The sequence below is a fragment of the Nansenia antarctica genome, assembly GCF_963989245.1.
Source record: "Nansenia antarctica genome assembly, chromosome: 4".
Lineage (NCBI taxonomy): Eukaryota > Metazoa > Chordata > Actinopteri > Argentiniformes > Microstomatidae > Nansenia > Nansenia antarctica.
In genome coordinates this window covers 18,576,133-18,599,344 of record NC_137689.1, presented here as the reverse complement: position 1 = coordinate 18,599,344, position 23,212 = coordinate 18,576,133, and the positions used below count along the sequence as shown (strand labels likewise).

Sequence of the window (23,212 nt, the reverse complement as noted above, 5' to 3'; positions counted from 1 at the left end):
TGTTGATAACATGTGCATGCAAGTGTTAACAATGTTCCCAAACATGGTTTTATTTGCAACTATTTCATGAGCAAATCAACTTCATTACTGTTATTCATTGTTAGTGACACATTATCTGGAAAAAAGTAGGTATAAATGACACATGTAAAACCATTACACGTTTCTTGTATTGTATGTACGGTAATTGTTTAGATAGTAGAACACAATATTTGAAAGGTGAGACCCAATTACATAATTCTGAGTCTATATTAATGGGGTTAGCTGTCAGGAGCACATGATAACATGCATTAAAGTACCGGTAACACCAATAACTATACCGGTAACTAAATAACAAAACTCATTTATTTACATATTTTGTGACGTTAGAATTATAAGGTTCTATCTCAATTTTTGTCAAAATTGACTAATCCATTAGGTGTTTATTAATGCCTGTGTGGTGTTATTTTTTTTTTTACATTTTTGAGTTACTAATTCATAAAATACAAAGGTTCCATCTCACAAAACATAATGGAATGTAAAAACTTTGACGCTCAATATCTCTGAACTACCCTAAACGGAGATAGAACCTTATAATTCTAAGCTCACGATTTGACAAATATATTGTTTCATTTAGACAAGAAACACTATATGCATTATGTGTAATAATCAACATTGGATACATATTCTCATGCATTCTTGAGCAAAAGTAAGAACTTCCTGTGTGCACTTCCTGTGTTCCTCACAGTACCGTAAGTCATTTGGAAATGAATTACTTACTTTGTAGAAGTAAAAAAAGGAAGAGGAAGCACTTAAAAAATGTAGTTTTAGTGATTAAATACAGTATTATACTTGTTTTTATCCCCCATCACAGAGAATGTACCTGAATGGCCAGGGGCCTATATGCCCATTTAATCATTATTCACAAATGACAGACAAGGCAATCTGTGTCACAATGTCTCTACTCTGCAGACCCAAAGGAATTTAGTGATGACCTCTCTTGACCTTCTCCCTATAAAACTGATGTTTTAGGCGGACATGACTTTGCTGCTGTTTGCATCATGCTACCGGCTGAAGCAGCATTATGGCAGGTCCCTCAGACTATCTCAGTGTAATATCCAAGACATTGTGTGGGAGCTGCAAGATAGAGGAAGCCACTAAAGCTGCCACGTCAGGGGATATTTTATGGTTTATCACGTCACAGTTCAACGTTTCTTTGATGCAGTATCAAAAGCACTAACCCTACACAGTGACTGAGTTATTGCAGCCTGAGAGTGAAGAGAGAAGGCTACACTGGTAAGTTCTACCCTCAAATACTGAGGATACGGGTTATGATCAAAATAGGACTTCACACAACATGTAGGATTCAAGACACCTTTAGACTTTGTAATAGTTTGTTTCCTTGCATTATTAGAACATTCAGACATGTGGTAGTATAACTATTTATATATATAATAATAATTATATATAATATAATATATATCACTATAATAATAATATAATAAGTAAAGAAAAACTATGATGAATTATGATAATTGTGCCTCTGCCTTTTTTTAGGTGACTGATCACCGTACCCTGCCCTGTCAGAGCGATTCAGTATCCAGGCAAACGGGAGTTGACTGAATCCCACTGTGTTGGTGTAACGATGCGGGAACTGAGAGACAACTCCAGTGTTCCTTATGGAAATGACACCTGTGAGGTCCACGATGGCTTCCTGTCCCCAGCCATATCTATTCTCTACATCATCATCTGCTTCATTGGCCTGGTCAGTAACACCATGACCATATTCGTGTTCTTCCTGAGGAAGCAGTCAGACTCCTCTATGACTGTGTACATGAGACACCTTGCCCTGTCTGACTTCCTCCTGGTCCTGTGTCTGCCCCTGCGTGTGTACTACCATAACACAGAGGGCCCCTTCTACCTCTGCAAAGTGGTGGGCATATTCTTCTATGTCAACATGTATGCCAGCATTCTATTCCTCTGTTTGATCAGCCTGGACCGCTACTTGAAGATCATCAAGCCTGTGTGGGTGCTTCGTATCCACAAGGTCAGCTGGAGCCACAGGGCCTCCTGCTCTGTGTGGGCGGGCCTGATCCTGGGCATGTACCTCTTCTTCCTCAGTAATGACAGGAGTCGCCCCTGTGACAGGATCTGCTTTCACTTCCACCACAAAAGTCTTCTGGGGGGTCTGGTCAACCTCTCAGTGGTGGCTGCCTTCTGCGCCCTGTTCCTCCTCTTCCTCTGCTTCTATGGGAGAATCCTCACCAAGATAAAGACCATGTCCCTGGGCAGCCGAGACCCCAAGGCCCAGTGGAGGAAGAACAGGCTCCTCCTCAAGACCTTTGTGGTGCCGGTAATCTTCACACTGTGCTTCCTGCCATATCATTTGGTACGGGTGCCCTATGTGCTTGCACAGATGGATGTGATCCAGGCATTACAGATAAAGCAGGCGCTGCACATCCTGAATGAAGTCACACTGCTCCTGTCTGCCCTCAACAGCTGCTTGGACCCTATTATCTACTACTTCATGTCCTGTACTTACAGGAGAACTGTCCTCTGTGCACTTCAGGGGAAGTTCAAGACCATGTACGCCCTCAACCACAGACGGATCAGCATTAATCGGTCAGTTACAGAGATCTAGAGAACCATGGGTTGGAGATAATAAAAATATTACACTGATACTGTAAAATACGTTTATATGCTGTGTTGATAACAATAGAACAATATATCATTAATAATAATAATAATATCAATCATCATCATAATCATAATCATCATAATAATAATCATATATTGTATATAAAAAGTGTACTGGTTACTGTATATACTGTACATAAAAAGTGTAGAGTAAGATGTATGTGAATATAAGCTTGTTTTATTATTACTGGACAAAATGTTGGTCCAAGGAGAGTGGATTTGTTTGTATTTCTATGTTCTGTATGAGTACAGTACATTACTCATTCTAGTATGGTGACCTTTCTCTGGGTTTAAAGGTTACAAGTGTGAACAACATGACCTTTTTTTAACACCAAGAAGGTCATTTCATGTAAATTATCTGCTTACTCATCTGAGGGCAACAATGTCAAGTTGCATGAAGCATGTATGGTTTTCTGAAAATAAATAAATTGGCTACAATTCCCTGATAAAGGTTGCTACAGTTATAATGTGTCAGTCTAGTGAATTTTAAAAAATAATTTCTTCTCTGTCATGTGAAAATAAAGACATTTCAATGTTTCGATTGACAGCCTTGGAGTTTTCTGTTTTTTTTTCCAGTTCATTGCAAAACGTATATTACTCATATTACAAGTTACTATTCTCTACATTTTCAAACATTTCTATCATCAGATGGGTAAATTCCGAACTGGGTCATTCTGCAGAAATTATGTAAATGAATGTCCAGACTTTTGATGTAAAGTTAAATTATGTATTCCACCGTAATCAATAAACATGTTGATTTACCAATTTTATACAAAATCTGTAATTTTATACCACTTTCTATTGCAAGATGCATCCAAAGATTGTTGTAACTTTTAAACCTATATAGAATCAATTAAACATTGTGATTTGTTTTCATGAAATTAACATTTTCTAGGAATATATTGCTTTCTCTGATTTGCATAGGAATCAATTACACACTGTAGATTAGGCTGTCACTACCAACTCAACAAATGTAATAATTTTCTCTTGATCCTGACAAACTACCCTGTCCCTGATGGTGACAGGCATACCCATAACATGAGGCAGTTACCACTATTCTTCACAAGGGATGGTGTGAAAACTGCATTGCATGCACTAATTTTGCACTAAACTTAATGCTTTGTTCTAAAACCAAATTTCCGGCCACGTTCTTTGCTGTATCACTTGAATTCATTGTTGCAAACACAATTATGGATGTGAGAGGCCACTCGGTGATAGAACAATGCTGTAGAGTGGTTGGGATGCTTTCTCTCAGCCATTCAACTTTGTAGATTTTTGTCTCCCCAGGCCTCATTCCTGAGCAGTTTTGTTCCTGTTCATTATACAGTGTGTAACTGATTCTTATGCAAATCAGACCCTATAAAAACAAAGATATGAATTCCAAAATTACATGAACTATTATCCTTACATTAGGATGGACTCAACTCAACTTATTGAGTGATTTGTTGATGACATTTTTGCATTTCAGCCAATGTTAAGAGTGTCATAGCAAAGGGTCTGAATACATGTACATGAGGTATTCTGATTTTCAATTTGAATAAATTTACTGAAATGTCCAAACATATGTTTTAACTTTCTCATTCTGGGGAATTGTATGTGGATTGATGGCAAATTGATGGCAATTTTAAATTGAATCTATAACACAACAAAATGTGGAAAAAGTTGAAGGGTCTGAATACTTTCCAAAGGCACTGTATATGCATAAGAAACTCCTTCCATTGATACGTTAAAGCTTTGTACAGTACAGTAACTTATAGAGGAAAAGATTGGGGTCAAGTCTTTGAAAGTAGTATAGAATAAAAAATCGGGATCACGTTAGGCTTTATTGTTAAGAGAATGTGTCTATTATGTATGTAAATGTTGTAATCATAATGATCAAAAGTCACCTCTCACACATAGCTAACCCTAACCAACATTTTAAAGAATGTGTCTTTTTCCACTATGTTTCAGTAGTGACAATTTAAGCACTCTTAAGGACTCTTAAAAGGAAAATATATATACGAAAATATAATAATATTTTTTCCTACTCACAATTTGCACAATGTCTGTAGAATGACCAACTTAGCATCTGTAATGTAATTCAATTACATTTTGAACCTATACATTGTATAATGGGTAACACTAGTTTGTTTTATAGTGCTCAAAAACAGGTGTTTTGAGCAAAAAGACTCATCAGATAAAAACTGAGGCGCCGTGAGAGAGTGATGATATACTCTATACCTGCTGTTCAAAGCCAGGCTCTCACGTTGATGATATCACTGTCTGGTGAATCCACGGCAACCTTTCATTGCAGAGAACAAAGTGATTTCAGGTCTTTATCTTCAATAAATACTGATTTGTTCATATTTGTGAAATTTGGATTTGGATGACTTGGACTTTCCATTGTAATAGCTTAAGTAGTATTCATGTCCACATGTTGTTGACACACCTCTCCTCTGCCATTTGTAATTCTATTACTTTTACATTTACAATCATATTCTTATCTCTTTTAATGGTGCACACTGAACCTAATCTCAGACGCGTTTCCTGTATAACATCAAGTCTTTCCAATGAGCGACTCACCCTCAACCGGCACCTTTATCATGCACCAGTAAACCTATTGTCACATTCACATCTAATAATATCATGTAATGCCATTAATGGCCTCAAATCAAGACCAGATGGCAGTAAGACATATTAAGAGATTTTAAACTAAATTAATTTGGATTTAATTTCATTTGTCATTCTGAGCTTCCCTGGAGTTTCAGTTCCCTCTTCTGTTCATTCATGCTTCAACTTAGAAATAAATGTGTCTATTTGAAGAATACTGAAGAGAACCAAAGTCTGTCACTTGCCTATTTGAAGGATATTGAAGAGAACATAGACTCTAACCTAATGTTTTTTCAGCGTTGTCTCCCCTGTCTGTTCTGTTTGACCTGACGTCTGGAGTATCCCTCTGACTAGGCTCCTTCTTTACCTTTATGGTACTTTCTCTCTGACTCACCATCTGTCACTTAAGATGAGGACAGTAGAAGTAGAAGTAGAAGTAGAACATGGAGTCCTGGGCAGCCTGTTTACAGCTGATGAACAGATTTCTGCAGAGGGGCTATTTACAGTGCCCTCCACAATTATTGGTAAAGATGCTTAAAAAAAACCTTTTGCTGAATTAGCTGAATGTTGCGGGATGACCTGACCTGGAAGGACAACACAAAAGCAACCATCAAGAAGGCACAACAGCGGCTATACACCCTGAGAGTCCTCAGGAAGGAACACAGCAAGCAGGAGATACTGGTGACCTTCTACCGCGGCGCAGTGGAGAGCATCCTCACCTACGGCATCTGCAACTGGTTCTCCAGCTGCACAACCGCGGAGAGAAATGCGCTACAGAGAGTCGTGAGAACAGCACAGAAGATCACCGGCGCCCCCCTCCCCTCTCTGGAAGAGCTGTACAACACACGCTGTCTCAGGAAGGCCTCCAAGATCTCCAGGGACCCGACCCACCCTGGGTACGAACACTTTACCAGGCTGCCCTCGAAAAGGCGGTTCAGGACCTTGGCCGCAAGGACAAACAGATTGAAGAACAGCTTCTACCACAGGGCCGTCCAGGCCCTGAACACAGCAAAGACCTAAGTTCTGGGCCCTGGACAGTCTGGACGGATTGATGGCAGCTGCTGGACTGAAAAAAATCAGGTGTAGTGCTGAGGCACAAATATGTACATTTCAAGCCTGCAAACTGCGACACTTTAAATAAATGTGAAATAACACTATTGTGCAATATGACAACCCTAGTCGTCTATCTGTACAGTATAGTATAGTGGATAGTGTACATAGCCTTTATTTATGTAAACCAGCTCCTTCCCTTCTTGTGATTTTTTTTTAAAGTTTTTTTTTTTTTCTTTCCTAACACCAGGGGAGCCACCCCTCCTAAATTTCGTTGTTTGGTACCTGTACTGTAGCAATGACAATAAAGACCATTCATTCATTCATTCATTCATTCATGTTACACTGAAAAAAAAATACTTTTTAAAGTAAATGTATTCTAAGAACAAAAAAATCTGTCATCAAGAAATAATTATTTCTATCAAAACTATGTGTGCCACAATTATTGGCACCCCTGCATTTAATACTTTGTATTAATTTGCCAATAAAACACAGTCTTCTCCTGTAACATCTAATAAGGTTGGAGAATACAGAGCAAGGAATCTGAGACCATTCCTCTTTACAGAATCTCTCCAGATCATCCAGGGTCCTAGGTCGTGCACTCTCCTCTTCAGCTCAGCCCACAGGTTTTCAATGGGGTTTAGGTCAGGGGACTGAGATGGCTATGGCAGAAGCTTGATTTTGTGTTCAGTGTTCATTTTTGTGTTGATTTGGACGTATGTTTTGGATCATTGTCCTGCTGGAAGATCCAATGACGACCCAGTTCTAGTTTCAGATTTAAGATTTCCTGGTATTTCATGGAGTTCATGATGCCATGTACCCTAACAAGGTACTCGGTACTCCAGACCCACATCCTCATAAATAGCCATGTGCGCATGTGTTTGTTGATAAGACGGGCGCTGCCATCAAGGACTTTATCCACAAAGAAAGTTTCGTCGATCAACATACTATTCACGGGACTGTGGTCTGTCAATACACCTTCCGCTTTGTTTTTGGGTAAGTAAGTATGCGTTGTTTACTAAGCTGTGTGTATGTATAAGTTTATATGTTTGTTGCCAACACACCGACAGTGAGTTACATGGCATAGCCAAACGTGTTAGTTTGTTAACTAGTGTAGTGAGTTACATGCTAAGCGGTGTCAGTGTTTACTAGGCTAGCCACACAGGTGTTAGCTTGTTAGCTAGCTAGCTTTGTTAGAAGCTTGTTTGTTTGTTTTTAACAAACAAACATGGTTAACATGGTTTTGTTTGTTGTGTGTGTGTGTGTGTGTGTGTGTGTGTGTGTGTGTGTTTACTACACTAGCCAAACAAGTGTTACCTTGTTAGCTAGCTTTGTTAGAGATATTATAGAAAAGGTAAATGCTTTTGTAATGAACGGTAATGTTGTGTGGAATCAGTATGTAGGATGACTTCAACAAGTACAGTCAGGGCTGGACTGGGACAAAAATTAGGCCCTGCCATGTGGCTCAGACCGGCCCAACACAATCGGTCCGACACCGCCGATCAACATGCTGGCAGTCTGTTGAATATACCATTTGTAAAAAAAAAACTATAGAGCGGAGTAAGTGACATGGACAGCAAGTATACCAATGCAAGTGTGAACCAGTGTACTCACTCACTGTTGACGTACTCCACGGTGATGAGACATGGCTGCTGTATCTGTAGTAGGCCTAGCCCCCACACTCGATCCAGAGAACATATCTGTCAGTTTCTGACATTTTGAGGCATCCTCTGCTAGCTTCTTACTTTTTTTCTCCCTAATTTTCTGGGCACCCCCTTTCACTATCTTATCTACGAACATGACACTGCACTTGTCCCGACCGGCCCAAAACTAGCGCGGCCCACCTGCCAGCGGGCAGGTAGATTGTATGGCCAGTCCAGCGGTGAGTACAGTACACTGTGTTCATGAGAGTCCAGGGTGCGAAATAAGGGGGAGCTCGGGGAGCTATAGCTCCCCTAGTGGTGACATGAGCTCCCCTGGAAACATGGTTTGTGAAATTTTGGGGGAGCTCTAAAATATTCCAAATTGCGATGGATTTATTCCAAGTTGTGACGGATTTTACCTGGTGTAATTTGATTTGTAGAGGCATACAATCTATTTTGATGTTGGTATTAGGTATATAAATGATATATAATAGCCTATATAGCCTACATATAGGCCTTTATTGGCTACAACTATGCGAAGGTAACAGAGCGGGGTGCACTGACGCTGAACCCCTCATAGTGATAAGTAGGTGGACATGGTGCGTGCTGCTGAAATAGCCGACATGCGGTGTGTGGTTTGAAAAAAGTAACGCCAGCTCAGTAAATAATTCAAACTTAATGTTTACTTATAGGCTATGTGAATGTGACTGCACCACACATGTGAACAGTAACAAAGCAAATGCAGTTTAATTTTATGAAAAACATTGACAACTAAATCGGCGCAAAAAATAATTAAAAAATGAATCCGCTTAGCCTATATGCTCCTGAAACGACAGAGCAAACACGCTACATTACCAGGGATAATAATTACAATGAGCCATTCATTAAAAATAGAAAAAATAATATTAGGCTATTAAATCTCACTTAATGAGAAAACTGGCATCTCCCATCGGTCACTATTTGTTGGTGATATGTGGTGATATGGACGTCTTTGAGTGTCTAGAAAAGCGCTATAAGTCTAATGTATTATTATTATTTATTATTATTATGGACGTCACTTTAATCCGGCAGTTCTCAAGGTTTTTATGCACCAATCGATTAGTCTAGTCAGTGCGTCTGTATCACATTCATTGACGAAAAGGACGACTCGCATGTATAGGTGGAAGGGAACATTCATTGTGAGCACGGAAAATGTGAGTCTCACAACGGCTTTGCATTGATGAAACCAGGTAGGATGAACGCATAGTTCACTGTCCATTCCTAAATGCCCTGTTTCCACCGTCAACTTTCCTCTTTAGACCTTTGGAGAGTGATGTTTCTCTTGCTAGCAGGTTAAATGTTTAGCTAACTTCACCCGGCACGCAAACAACCAATCCAATAATAATGTGACCTTGTAAGTCTGGGAGGAGGGGGGAATAATTATCACAATAAAACTATGTTAAATAATTATTAGAATAAGTTAGGCTGCGCTACATCGTCAGTCCACACATTTATTATTCAAAAATATGGAAAAGGGTGAAACTACGTTTCAACGTTGTTGAGAATCACAACACAAACTTGCTAGTCAAGCCAAAATACTGCAACGTAATGGATTGGACTGCTACCTAGTTAACTACAACACTACTTTACATTGTTAGCAGGCTCATAAAACAAGCCGTGTTAGTTGACTAGCGATGTGTCATTGATTTTCGACAACGCGGAAATGTATTCACATTTTTCGAAAGAAAAGTCAAAGCATTAGAACGTAGAACGGAAAATCACACGCGCTTTGCGCACGGAAAGCCACCGGCCCCGATTTGGCCTGATTTTTTTTTTCCGCTAGGAGATATTTTGTTGTTGTTGCTTTAATCCCTGGGCTCCCCCGCACACCGTGATTTAATTCGCACACTGTGAGAGTCTATGGAAAGCATGCAAGCCTACACTATGGAAGTGTCCACACCTCTGACCTGAAATTTGTCTTACAGCATGATGAAGTGAGAGGTTCTGAGAGATGAGACCTTGATGTGAGTCACCAGAACTGCAGGTATTTTATGAACATAGTAATATTTTGTAAAAATGGTGTGTTGATAACAGTGGGCAATCATTTTAAATGTACTGTCTTCTATTTTTATTACAGCTTTGATATCCAGATGGGATGGGAAGGAACTACACTAAGTTCCACTAGATGCATTATGGACTATAATGCTAAATGTACACACACGTTATTATTGTTTCCTTTTTCCATTTTTTCCATTGCCATTTTGTTTTCCCTTGCTGGCTGCAATGTCGACTGAAACTGAAGCCATAAGAATGTTACTATCCTGTACTTGTATAATGGGATGTAATAACCTTTTGGCACACATGGCAATAATCATAACATCATGAATCTTGAATTAATATTATTTAGCAATTTCAACATGTCAGCCCTGCAAGTTTGTTTCCTGAGGGTTATCTGACAACCCCACAGACAGATGACAGGTAGTGTAATGGGGGAGTGGTTGGGGGTGGAGTTAACCAGCTATTGTTCCCACCCATTACCTGCTGGTGAAAAGTGTCTGTGAAAACTTGGAGGCAGAATTTCTCTGTTTGTTGATTTGGGGGGGTATCAATATTCAAATATACATAACTTCTTCAATTTGTTTCAGAATGTATGACACATCATTTGAAAGCTTACAATCTGCCCTTTCATAATCTGGAAAAAACTGATAAAGTATGTTGCCCTAACTGGGGACCTTTTCATCAGACCCTGTCACATATCCCAATTTTGGAGTAAGCCAAAGACTTGTGTGAGGGAGATATTCCACCAGTGCAGTATCATCGGAACAAACGGCTTCAGCCTCAAACCTGGGACTGTCTCCAACTACTACTTGACATCAGAGTACCGCAGTGCCTACCTGAGGGTCGAGGCGATTCTCAGCTCAATCACCCAGATTTATAGCTGCCCAGGATCAGAAGAGATGACATACAGTCCATTGTTGATCCTGGAAAACTGCTGGGTGAATCCACTATGTCCAGACGACATGTGTTTCAGGAAATCACACTCTACGCACACTACAGTTGTCAACCTTCTTCGGTACCAACTTTTCTGCTCCAGACGTGGGGAGGTCGAGTCCAGCCAGCTTCCACCATGTGATGATTGCTTATTCATGCATCCCATCCGTGCCAACTATCAGGCTGCAATCTGGAGACGGTCTCTTCAAACCCAGCCATCTGTACCAAGCCCCAAGGACCATGGGTGGACCACAGACGATGAGGGGCCGCTGGAAATCCAGTGGATGTGCGTCCAGATGTCGTCTTACAGTTGTTTTCCTGCAAATGTGTGAAGTCACAAATGTGTATGTCTCCCAGTTGTGTGTTGCATGCTATAGCTACCGAGCTGACTTAGCTCGTCAGCTAGTAAATAAGTCTCTGTATTGCTTAACTTTACACATATTTCACAATGTATTGATTTGCTGTGGTAGAGAAAGCAAGAGACCATCTAGTGTTCACACATTCAAGTCTCTCTTTTTAATTGTTGTCTGTGAGCGTATAGTTCCTATTATATAAATTCTCATCTAGATCTGTCTCAAACTATGCCGTGTTGGGTCCTTGAATTTGAGGGAATTGAGTCTTGAAAGTGCTTGAATTAGATTTTTCAGAAGGTGTGGGAACCCTGATGGGTATGTGTGAACGCAACTGACCAGGGAAATCCCCCCCAGGCAATTACCCGGGTCGGGACCATGTATGATTCCATGGAATGTACCGGGTCAGCTTATGTGTGAACAGAAGCCTGAACATTCCCTGGTCCTGCACACAGAGGGTTATGTTTGTCTGATGCAAGACGTTTTCACATGGAACAAGTTAACCAATCACAGCGAGTAGTTTCTCACTTGGTACTGATGTTAGGGAGTTGGCTAGTTAACCCACATCAGCCAAAGTAGTGATAAATATAATTCTACAACTGGATACTACTTTATTTCCAATCATAGTTAGCTAGATTACTTACTTAGCTAACTTATTTACTCAAATGTACATTTTGTGATATAGACGCATCAAGTGCTTTTGTTGGCGAGCAAACTTGGTGATGTAAGCATAATACGAGTTGACTCGCTGTTAAATTAATGTGAAAAATATTATGATAAATACGTATAAAACGGAGGTATGATATATGGCAGATATATGGTATATGACAGTCTCATGCGCCTGTCTCGTTTCAGTTCTGCATCCAGTTGTATGCGTGATTCAAGTAGCTTGCGCAGACCAGTGTCGGAGCCATGTGTGAAAAGGAGAACACAGCAATTGTCAGGCATTTAGTTTGACGACAAAAATCACTGGCGGACCCGGATTGGGATTCCATGTAATTTACAGGGAACAATGTGTAAAAGGGGCTAATGTGTCAGATGCTAATGTTCCATCTTGCTTATGTTGCGATCACTTTTATTAAGAAACTTATTTTTCTGACTTTTATTCAGAATTCTTTTTTTCCCCAGACTTTTATTTTTCCGACTTTTATTCTGCAACTTATTTTTTCAGATTTTTATTCTGCAACTTTTTTTCTGACTTTTATTCAGAAACTTTTTTTTCTGACTTTTATTCTTACACTTTTTTTTCTGACTTTTATTCAGAAACTTTTTTTTCGGACTTCTATTCGGAAACTTTTTTTTTCTGACTTTTATTCGGAAACTTTTTTTTATATACATATGCATATACTGTATATACATGAAAACACAAAAGGGCATATCAATTCAGCACATTTATTTATACATTACCATGATGTCAATGGGAAAAGAGCGGGGCAATGCTACCAGCGATCATTTCAAAACGGAGATAACCGAGGCTGCGTTCGTAAATACGCTCTGGAAATCTGATCACCACTCATGGAATGCCTCTTGTCCAATCAAATTACTTGGTCCCTTTATCACGTTGCACCTAGTGTGCGTTCCGGCGCTCTCAGAGCAAAATACGAACGCAGCCCAAGAAACGAGAGGAAACAAGTCAACTCCGACATGGATATAACGATTGCGCGCATGCGCCAACGTCTAACAATTATGTGTTAAATTATATTATATTATAGGTAAAAAATACGGGAGATTTACGGGAAAATATTTAAACGGGAGCACAGTGGGAAAGAAAGGTAAAATACAGGAGAATCCCGGGAAAAACGGGAGGGTTGACAGGTATGCTTTGGGGAGGTTGAACAACAGACAGCCGGTAGCATCCTGGATGAGCTTTTGATACATTTGATAAGTAAGTAAGTAAGCTAGCTAGCTAGCTAGCCAGCTATGTTTGGAAACAAATTAGTATCCAGTTATGGAATGTATCACCACTTATCACCACGCTGATGTGATGATGTGACGTGTTTTGTTTGGCTAGTTAACTAGTCACCTCTGTAACTTTCGTGTAGCGAATTATTGAAATTAGCATGCTAGCATGTAACCAAAATAAAATAACAGGCTGACGTTACAGCCGGCGTGTAGTTCACGGACAAATAAACACAACAGACTTGTTTATCACTATGAAGTTTCAAACAGCACTATGAAGCTCATAATTATAATAACAAAATGGGAGGGGGAGGGGTATTATTCCTTCTCGAGAAATACAGTAGCCTTGAACATTAGGCAAGAATGATTTATGCTAAGTGCAGGCAGGCAAAACATTTATTTTCTTTATTTTCTCTGTTCTTTCATGCTCTCCTTCTTCTCGCTACATCTTTCTCCCACATGTTCTGGCGTATTGTGCAAGAATGACACTTTTAAAGAGCAAATATTGCAATATTTATTACTATAATTTTTAAATTGTAGGAGTGACGGCAATAACAGGACGATGTAGTCGGTTTGCCGGTAGAAAAACAATCATGTGCTTTATTCTCACTCTCTGCATGCGTACTGACAACAACAAACATTCATTCAACTCTGTCCCACTTATATCCCGTCATATCAACCGCTAAGCAGCCTGGGTGATTGAGTCAACACCAACATATAAGAATGCTTTATACAAGGCTGGAACGCCGTGAATTAGGAATACTTTGCTCGCTAGCGAGCGGTCACTACACACGTCCCCCCAGAATTCACAAGAACCGGCCCCAAAAAACGGTCAGGGACTCTGATAACACGCCCAAAGCGACTCTGGCGCCCTTGAGCAGGCACAGGAGACCGAGGCAGGGGAAAAACCACAGGCGAACGTTTGGCCGGCCTCTGAAGGCAGGGCAGGGGGTCTGCAGGAGCTAGGGTCGGGGCTGTTTTAACAGGGGGGCGACCGCGGCGGGGCGGGAGGGCCACCTCGACGGGACGGTCCAAGTCCAGATGAGCTGGCTTAAGGCGATCCACCGAGATGCGTTCCTTACTACCCCCCATGTCGATAATAAAGAATTTGTCGCCTGTCTCCACGACCCGGTAGGGACCATCATAGGGCGGTTGCAGGGGGGCTCGATGGGCGTCTTGGCGGATGAAGACATACCCCGATGCCTTCAGATCAGGCGGGACACGTACTTTAGGAACGCCGTGGCATGAGGTAGGGATCGGCCGGAACGACTTGGCCTTGTCCAGCAGAGCACTTCGCTGTTCTGGTGCTGACCAGGGGACCGTAGCACAAGGGAGGAAATGATAATCAACTTTCTTTTTGAATTAAAAACTTTCTAGCATGTGACAAATACACTTGAAATTTGATTACATTATATACATTATATATATCATTTAATTTGTTCCATGTTGCATGAAAAAAAAAAACAGCAGACTCAGGCTTATTCATGTCAGATTGCACTAATCATTTTACCCGCTTCTCTGCTTCTCTACACATAGGAACATATGTATTTTTACAAGTAGCGATGTTGTAATTTTTCTCTTCTTGTGATATGAAGCCATGCTTTGGACTGTTTCTTCCTCAGCCATGACTAAAAGTAAGTAGGTGAAACAGTGTTGCGCTCCTAGTGTTAAGCATAGAGGTGGATCCATTATGCTTTGGGGATGTGTAGCAGCTGGGGGCACAGGCAATATGTGCAGGTGGAAGGAATAATGGATTCCACCAAATATGAAGACATTCTAGAGGCTAATGTTCAAAGGTCAGTCCAGAAATTGAAGTTGAAGAGAGGTTGGGTATTCCAGCAAGACAATGACTCGAAGCATACCTCAAAATCAACCATGAAGTACCTCCAGGAAAGACGGATGAAGGTTTTGGAATGGCCATCACAGTCCTCAGACTTGAATATTATTGAAAATCTGTGGAGAGATATCAAACATGCAGTGCATGCAAGAAGGCTGAAGAATATTTCTGAGCTAGAGCTATTCTGTCAGGAAGAATGGGGGAACATTCCAAAAACAAGAATTGAAAGACTCTTAGCTGGCTACAGGAAGCGTTTGCAAGCTATTGCAAGTTATAGTTGCCCGAGGAGGAGTTACAAAGTACTAGTTGACAGGGTTCCCAAACATTTGCGCAAGGTGTGTCATGTTTAACTTTGTACCATTAAGAGCTTAGATTCTTTTCACTTAGGTATTAATTGTAAAAGGCATTTTGACTAGGGGTGCCTACATTTTTCTAACCCACTGTATCTAGACATGTCTGTTGAACATGTTTCTACATGTAATACTAAATTGAAAAGAATAGAATGCACACCGTAGAAAATCTAGGCGAGGTACTGGCAAAGGAGCAAATTCCAATTGAAAGAAATAGAAGCCGCACACTCAGGTTCCAGATGCAAAAAGTGTGGTTTGGTTTGTCCTAATAAACCACACTGGAACCTGAGTGTGCGGCTTCTATTTCTTTCTACATGTAATACTAACAATCAGTAGTCCAGACACACCCCTGGGAGAGGATATAATGAAAGAAAGATGATTTCCAGGGAAAGCACTTTGCCAGTTTTGAATGACAGCAATCCATACTTTAAGGGGATAACCATTAATAAGCTGCCAGTCAGCAAGGTATATTATATCAAAATATAATCTAGGGATGTATAGGAATTAAAAAATCACAACTAGAATTTACCCACCCAGATGGTACTGGTATGTAACATTTTCGGTCTTGGCCCATGGACTATTAAGGTCAAGAGGTAAATCATACTTAGGATTGGGTGTGCTGCTCTCATTGGTGCTCAGGTTTTGTTCCATGTCATTGCAGAGCATGTGTACCCACATTACAAATGAGACACACATCTCAGTCATGCAAATGTCAGTTTTCTTTATTTCTCTATAAAGCATAGATGAGTCATCATTGGTTAGAAATGTCCCAATGAATATGAAATGAGAATTGGGACATTGAGTCGGGGAATGGATTTAATCATACTATTAGTATCAAATCAGTGTCCAGTGTGAGTTTTGGAACGCAATATATTCAGAAAGCTGAGAACTTTAAAACATATATCCCTTGTATCACTCAAAGCAGACATGAAGATATTGATTCTATTGTACAACACACACATCATACAAAAACGCAACCTGAGATAATGTTTATACACAGGCATTGGTAAACACCTGTAGCAGTATTACTGCCCCAGACTTCCCGTCTGTAGCCTTTTTCTTAGCAGCAGGCCTCTCTTATGCTTCCGCCTCCTCTCCATCAGCGTGGACGTGGCTGGGTGTAGTTGCCATGGAAACTCCTCCTGTGGCCTGCTGGGTGCTCCCCCTGGTGGGGCCACCGTCATGTGACGCTGTGCTTGAACTCTTGACTCTGGAGGAGGAGATATGTACAGTGCCCTGCATAAGTAAGGGGACAGTGAAGCATTTTGTTTTCTTCTTTTGGCTCTACACTCCACAAGATTGGATTTGGCATCAAACAATTACTATTAGTTTTTATTTGACCTGTCAAGCCAATTTTCCCATTACCTTTGCGTATCCTAAAATAGGGGGACTATCCATAAAAAGCGTTTCTGAAAAATGTCTGATTGGTTAAAGTAATATGTACACAAATACCATCAAAGCTGGGAATCTCTACCTCATCTTAACCTCATTGTAATTAGCCAAAACAAGAAAATGCTTCACTGCCACATTACTCAGGCAGGACACTGTATATCACAAGAGGGGTAACACTGCACACATGATTGCCATTGCATTATATCCAATTCATCACAAGGGCAGTGTAACTGTACCACACTCACTGCATCTCGCTGGTCTCCTGTGCTTTCACTGCACTGTATTTGTGCTTCTTCATCATGTGCAAGACAAACCAGATGATGAGGATGATGAGGACAACTCCTAGTATCGCTCCAATGACAGCACCAGCAATGGCCCCATCTCTTATTTCTGTACATTGGGGGGTTACCAATAAGTGTCTGTAGCAATATATGTATGCTTAAGATCCTATAGGACTACATATGTAAGTTCATTCAATGGAAAAGGCAAATAAATATGATACCCATACCATCATGATTGAGCTCCAGATTGCAAGTAGCAGATCCCACAACATTTGAGGCATGACACTGGTACTCTCCAAACTCAAACTGGGACACGTTTCTGATATACATGACTCCTGTCAGGTGATCTGAGAAGAAGAATGTGAGTATTGCATGTCCAGAGGAAACATTTCATTGCTTGCGCACATGTGCACAGACACACACACACACACACACACACACACACACACACACACACACACACACTGTATATACAGTATAGAACAGTCACTAATACAATATTAGAGACTCACTGGTATCTCCTAGTGGAGCTCGATGGGTCTTGGCCTGGTCCAGTTTGGTCCAGGTATAGGTGGGGGTTGGGCTTCCCTTCTCACTGTGACATGTAAGAGTAACTAGGTGACCAGACTCCACATTGCCATGGACAGCACAGAAAGGCACAGAGGGCTGTTCTAACAGACCAGAGAGAGAGAGAGAGAGAGACACACACACACACACACACACACACACACACACACACACACACACACACACACAGAGACAAGGTATTAGCCTTTGATATGCTGCAATCTGGTTGAAAAGTAGGTGAGATCACATCATCCTACACAAAAGGGTGACTCCCTGCTTACAGACATATCTCAAAATCATACCTGTACTTGTACAATGTTTTATTATATTTTTGTATTTGCATTTGTTATGTGTTTGGACCCCAGGAAGAGTAGTCTCACCTTGGTGTAGGCTAATGGGGATCCACAATAAACAACAATAAACATAAGCAACGATGCAGTTCAAATTTGCCAAGGCTGCCTTCAGTGGCTCTTACCAATGTGGGTGTGCCTCAGGGGAGGCCTACGCTATCAATTACAACATTCTTCAGTGAATCATATACACTCATTCCAATGTAAACAGTCTAGGAAAGATTATTGAATTCTTCGCATGTCTGCCTATTCTTCTATAGTACTATTGGCTATAGGGATAAAGGTGATCGGAAATTGCTGGTTATGGCGTATAAGATAAATGAATGTTTTCTTCTACAGTATATGTGTTTCAAATCAAATATAGAGGTTAGAAAATAAACGTGAGCCGACCACATCATGTATTACACACAGCACAATGCATCAATGTCATTTCTCTGGTGTGTTATACTGGGAATCGCTGATCACATGTTAGATTGAGAGCCATGTGTCTATCCATCCTATTTCTGAATAAGAGACATGTCGGGGGTGGTCTTGTACTGTGTTCCTGCTCTAATTTCTGACACTGACAATGAAGAGACTAGTCTGCTGCAGTTCCCATGGAAACTACTGTGGATACTGAGGCCAGCAAGGTTGTCCTGGTAACTCTGAATGAGCGGAATCACAAACAGCATGTAATTCAATGATCACAAAATTCAGAATAGGGAAAATAGGGTCACTATTTCATGTTTCTGTTTGTGTAGTCACATTCATATATAACTATACAATTACTGAATGTATCATTGCGTTATTTCATTTAGTGAGTGATGATATGATTACATATTTCAAAGCAGTATTGATTATACCATTTTGTAGACAACATGTTGGGAGTGGCCATATCTGAAAAATACAGCAACCAAAAGCAACAAACATTTACAATATGTACTTGTCTTCTGTACAGGAGATATTGTGCACCCTATGACTGACAGAACTTACCAAAGACGTGTACACCAATATTGCCCTCATTGTTCCCACTAATATCAGGGAAGTTGCGGACTTCACAGGTGTAGACCCCTGCATCTGCCACGTGCATGTTGCTTATGGTGATTGAGGCATTCAACGTAGTGTTAGGAGACGTAGGAGGTTTCAGTCTGCCAACATACGGTTTGGAAACGACATCCTCTCCTGACTGATAGTAATACACCTGAAACATAACAGTAATGTGTTAGAAGAAGATCCAAAAGAAAAACAATATATGTAGTAACGCATGATGCATTTGTTGTTGATAGTAGTATGTGCTGCATAAATAAAGAACATTGTGAAATACATCAGAAAAGGTGGTGAAACACTCCTGTGTTCCTGTGTAAATGAGACTGTGTGATTGTTCTGAATGTGAGAGGACTGAGGGTTTCTCTGATACGTTTGCTGTTTGGAGAGCAGGGAGCCACTGGTGCACTGGTGAATGTGCTCTTTGTTGTCTTGCCAGGGTGTGTCCGTCTCCAAATGGGCGCTCAACAGCAACCACCATATTGAACTAACCCGTACCCGCCTCAGCTTCTCTAAAACTACTCAAGCGTCATTGTTTCATGTCCTCATACCATATGTATACATCATATATATATATATATATACATATATATATACACCATATACCATAGTTATACCATAAGGACAAGTAAGAATGTAGTTTCTGAATTGACTTGACATGTATGATCATATCTAAATCATATCTAAATTGCCGCACTGTAAAAGCCAGTAAATACAGTCATATTCCCTTTACCGTGCTTTCACACTTGAAGAGTAGAATAGGCTTTCCTGCAAGTGGAGTTCTGGGTGTGGCGCGTGGCCCATGTGCTTAGAGGACATGAAGACAATGGGTTGACAATGTGGTTGTTCCGGAGCAGAGAGACAGCCACTGAGGGACTTCAACCTACCTGCTGTGGATTCATGGAGGACTTGGAAACAAAGGTCCACTGGATGGTGAGGTCGCTGGTGTCCTTAATGGTGGAGAAAGTGCACTGGAGGGTGACACTTGCACCCACTGTTACGTTCATGAATTTTTGAGGAACCTTCACTGAAATGAGCTGAACACAGCCTATAAATAAAGCAGAGTGAAAAAATATGTATTTTGCACTTTCACGTTAATTTTCCATCCACTGCACAAACTGGGCAAGACAGGCATTTTGTGAATACAAAATCTGTCCACTTCCACACAAGTGTTTTCATAGTAAAAGACCAAATACAGCATAATAGTAACTCACCCATCATGCCGAACAGCACCACGAAGCTCAATGTGGAAGGCATTTTAAAGAAAATGTTAATTGAATTGCTGGTACGTATTTCCGCAGTTGATAGAGTTGTCTTGCTCACACAACCTCAAAAGCTTTCAGAAAGTTTTCTCTGTTCTCACCTATCAACCCCTAGTTGTAATGGGCAACACCCAGCAAGAGCGTAATAACGTAACCTCACTGTACAGTATGTGAAAGTGGATGGAGTGATTTTTTGCGTCTAGATAGCAGTGGGGTTTTCAAGCAGGTGTTTGCACAGCCTTGTTTGCAGTTGACTGAATCACTCAGATTGGGCGGGAATACTTTGTTATTTTTCAAATTGTTCCATTTAGTATTTTTGATCTAGACCCACAATTTTGGCTGGTTTAGCAATGTTTCTTTAGATGAATAAGAATAGTACCAGAGACATTCAATAATATCTCAGAATAATCAAAGAATAATCAAATACATATCATTTTTTGGCATTCGCTTCCCAGAGTGATGGGAGCTTACTTTCAGTAGGCTACCGTCTCTTTTTCTGTGGTCTCACTTTTCTGGTTCCTAGTTGTTTTGAACTTTATTGCACAACTCTAAAAGGTATTGTCACTGAATGTTAATTCATTATTCAGTACTTTGGCGGATGCTCATCTCTCCCTCTTCTTTGCTCTAAATGCACCTTGTAAGTCATTCTGGGTCAGAGCTTCTGACAAAGGAATTAATGTAATGTAATCTCCACTTGGCCTTTATCACCTGGCCTGAGGAGGTGTGAGCCAGAGCACTACAAAACTCTGCTTATCTTTGGGGAGTTCACTCCCTGGTGCTGCTGACTTATTAAGGCAGTTTCGCCTGTGTCACTCTGCTCACACTAGAGCTGAACGACGGCGGAAGAGGGACAATTAATCACGTATGATTAATTGTGCATAATTACAAGAAGGTGACATAAGAAATTAACCATGTGGAAAATGTTGATCAGTCAAGACTGCATTGTCAAAGGGGGAGGGGGAGGTGTAGTTGGGGTTGTATGGCGATTGGGGAGCGTATCATCTCATTGGGCACAGAGCTTTCACTGTATATGGTAGTAGGGGTCATACCATCGTCACCAGGATATGAAAAAGAACAGGGTATGTTGTCCTGTAGCAAACTACTTGGTATCGTTGTGTTGAGCTGTGTGAAAATGTGTCACAGTGAATAAAACCTTTTCAAAGGTATTGTATGACTAAACAAACACACACACACACACACACACACACCCACACACACACACACACACACACACACACACACACACACACACACACACACACACACACACACACACACACACACACACACACACACACACATTGTTGATGATAAGAAAAAAAGTAAGCACCTGGGTTAATCATTGTAGGAACCTTTTGCTATGGCACTGCAAGCGCCTTTAACCGAAACACAAGAGGTCTGGAGGTTCAACACAACATCTGTTCATTAAAAAAAACTTGATCTCTCCATCGGTTGGTTGCCTGGCCATTATTAATTGTCTAAAATATAACGTACATCATGCTGATTGATATCATTATGATTGTGTGGTTGCTGCTGTTGTTTTAGTTGTTGTCCTTTACTTATACTGTTTTGTATTTAGATTATGGTCATAAATCAAGACATTCCAAATGGAAGCTAAATCTTATATTTCAGTGGACATTATTCTGCACAATAGCGGAGAGAAACGCGCTACAGAGAGTCGTGAGAACAGCACAGAAGATCACCGGCGCCCCCCTCCCCTCTCTGGAGGAGCTGTACAACACACGCTGTCTCAGGAGGGCCTCCAAGATCTCCAGGGACCCGACCCACCCTGGGCACGTACACCTTGTCAAGCTGCCCTCGAACAGGAGGTACAGGACCCCGGCCGCTAAGACAAACAGACTGAAGGACTGCTTCTACCACAGGGCCGTCAAGGCCCTGAACACAGAAAAGGCCTAAGTTCTGGGCCCAGGACAGTCCGGACGGATTGTATGGCAGCTAGTGCCGAGGCACAAACATGTACATTTTCAAGCCTGCTAACTGTGACACTTTAAAATAATGTGAAAAAATACTCTTGTGCAATATGACAACCCTAGTTGACTATCTGTGCAGTATAGTACAGTGGATTGTGTACATAGCCTTTATTGATGTAAACCAGCTCCTTACCTTCTTGTGATTTTATGCTTTTATGCTTTTTCTAAAAAAAAAAAAAAAAAAATCCTTTCCTAACACCAGGGGAGCCACCCCTCCTAAATTTCGTTGTTTGGTACCTGTACTGTAGCAATGACAAATAAAGTCCATTCCATTCCATTCCACTCTGTCACAGACAGTGCTTCAGAATCATTGTTGCCATGGGAATGCTCTTGACTGTTCCGAAGTTATCCCCAGAATTCAAAAAAGAGAATTTTGAAGTGCATTGGAAGATATCTAAAGATATATGAAGCACAGTGGAAAACAGTATTGCCTTTTCACTGATATCAAAGAAAAACCCACCCACAATATACAACCAACAACCAACTATGGTAGACAAGATGGTAAGTGGGCTGATTTCATCAACATATTTTATATTGCAACCTGAATGATATTAAATGATATCCACAAGAAACATATTCATAATAATGTGTATGAAGATTGGCATTTACAAGGGGTTGGGTTCCAATAGTGCACATAGTGAATTCCTTCCCTGCCTTCCTGTTCAGAATCAGCATACAGGAACTCTTTTGACAAAGTGCTCGCAGTCCATGAGAACCAAGCCAGTTCCTCAAGCCAGTGGGAAGCACCCCCCCCAGTGTATGAACCTACAGAGGGGAGCAGAGGCTGCAGCAGGGCCCTCCCAGCCCTCCCAGCCCACCCAGAACCACACAGTGGACTCCTCAGGCATGGGTCTCTACTACTCCTTCCTCAACGGGACACAACAAACATACAGGCCACAGATGAAAAGACGTCATGAGAGTGATCCTGAGGAGGGGTCATCCCAAACACATCAGTTTGCCACTGTGTCCTCACAGGTACTGACAC

General features: G+C 40.9%; 2 protein-coding genes across 2 annotated transcripts; one reads left to right on the top strand and one right to left on the bottom strand.

Moving 5' to 3' along the window:
* Positions 1-1,621: 1,621 nt before the first annotated feature.
* Positions 1,622-2,617, top strand: gpr34l (G protein-coupled receptor 34 like; the record flags this gene model as incomplete). The annotated part of the gene is made up of 1 exon (XM_080529149.1): positions 1,622-2,617. One exon carries the CDS (start codon positions 1,622-1,624, stop codon positions 2,615-2,617), a length of 996 nt encoding a protein of 331 aa, XP_080385275.1.
* A 13,821-nt stretch (positions 2,618-16,438) lies between these two features.
* Positions 16,439-20,231, bottom strand: LOC308155775 (V-set and immunoglobulin domain-containing protein 1-like; the record flags this gene model as incomplete). The annotated part of the gene is made up of 7 exons (XM_080529148.1): positions 16,439-16,571; positions 16,999-17,143; positions 17,262-17,381; positions 17,547-17,705; positions 18,924-19,131; positions 19,862-20,022; positions 20,189-20,231. 7 exons carry the CDS (start codon positions 20,229-20,231, stop codon positions 16,439-16,441), a joined length of 969 nt encoding a protein of 322 aa, XP_080385274.1.
* Positions 20,232-23,212: the final 2,981 nt, after the last annotated feature.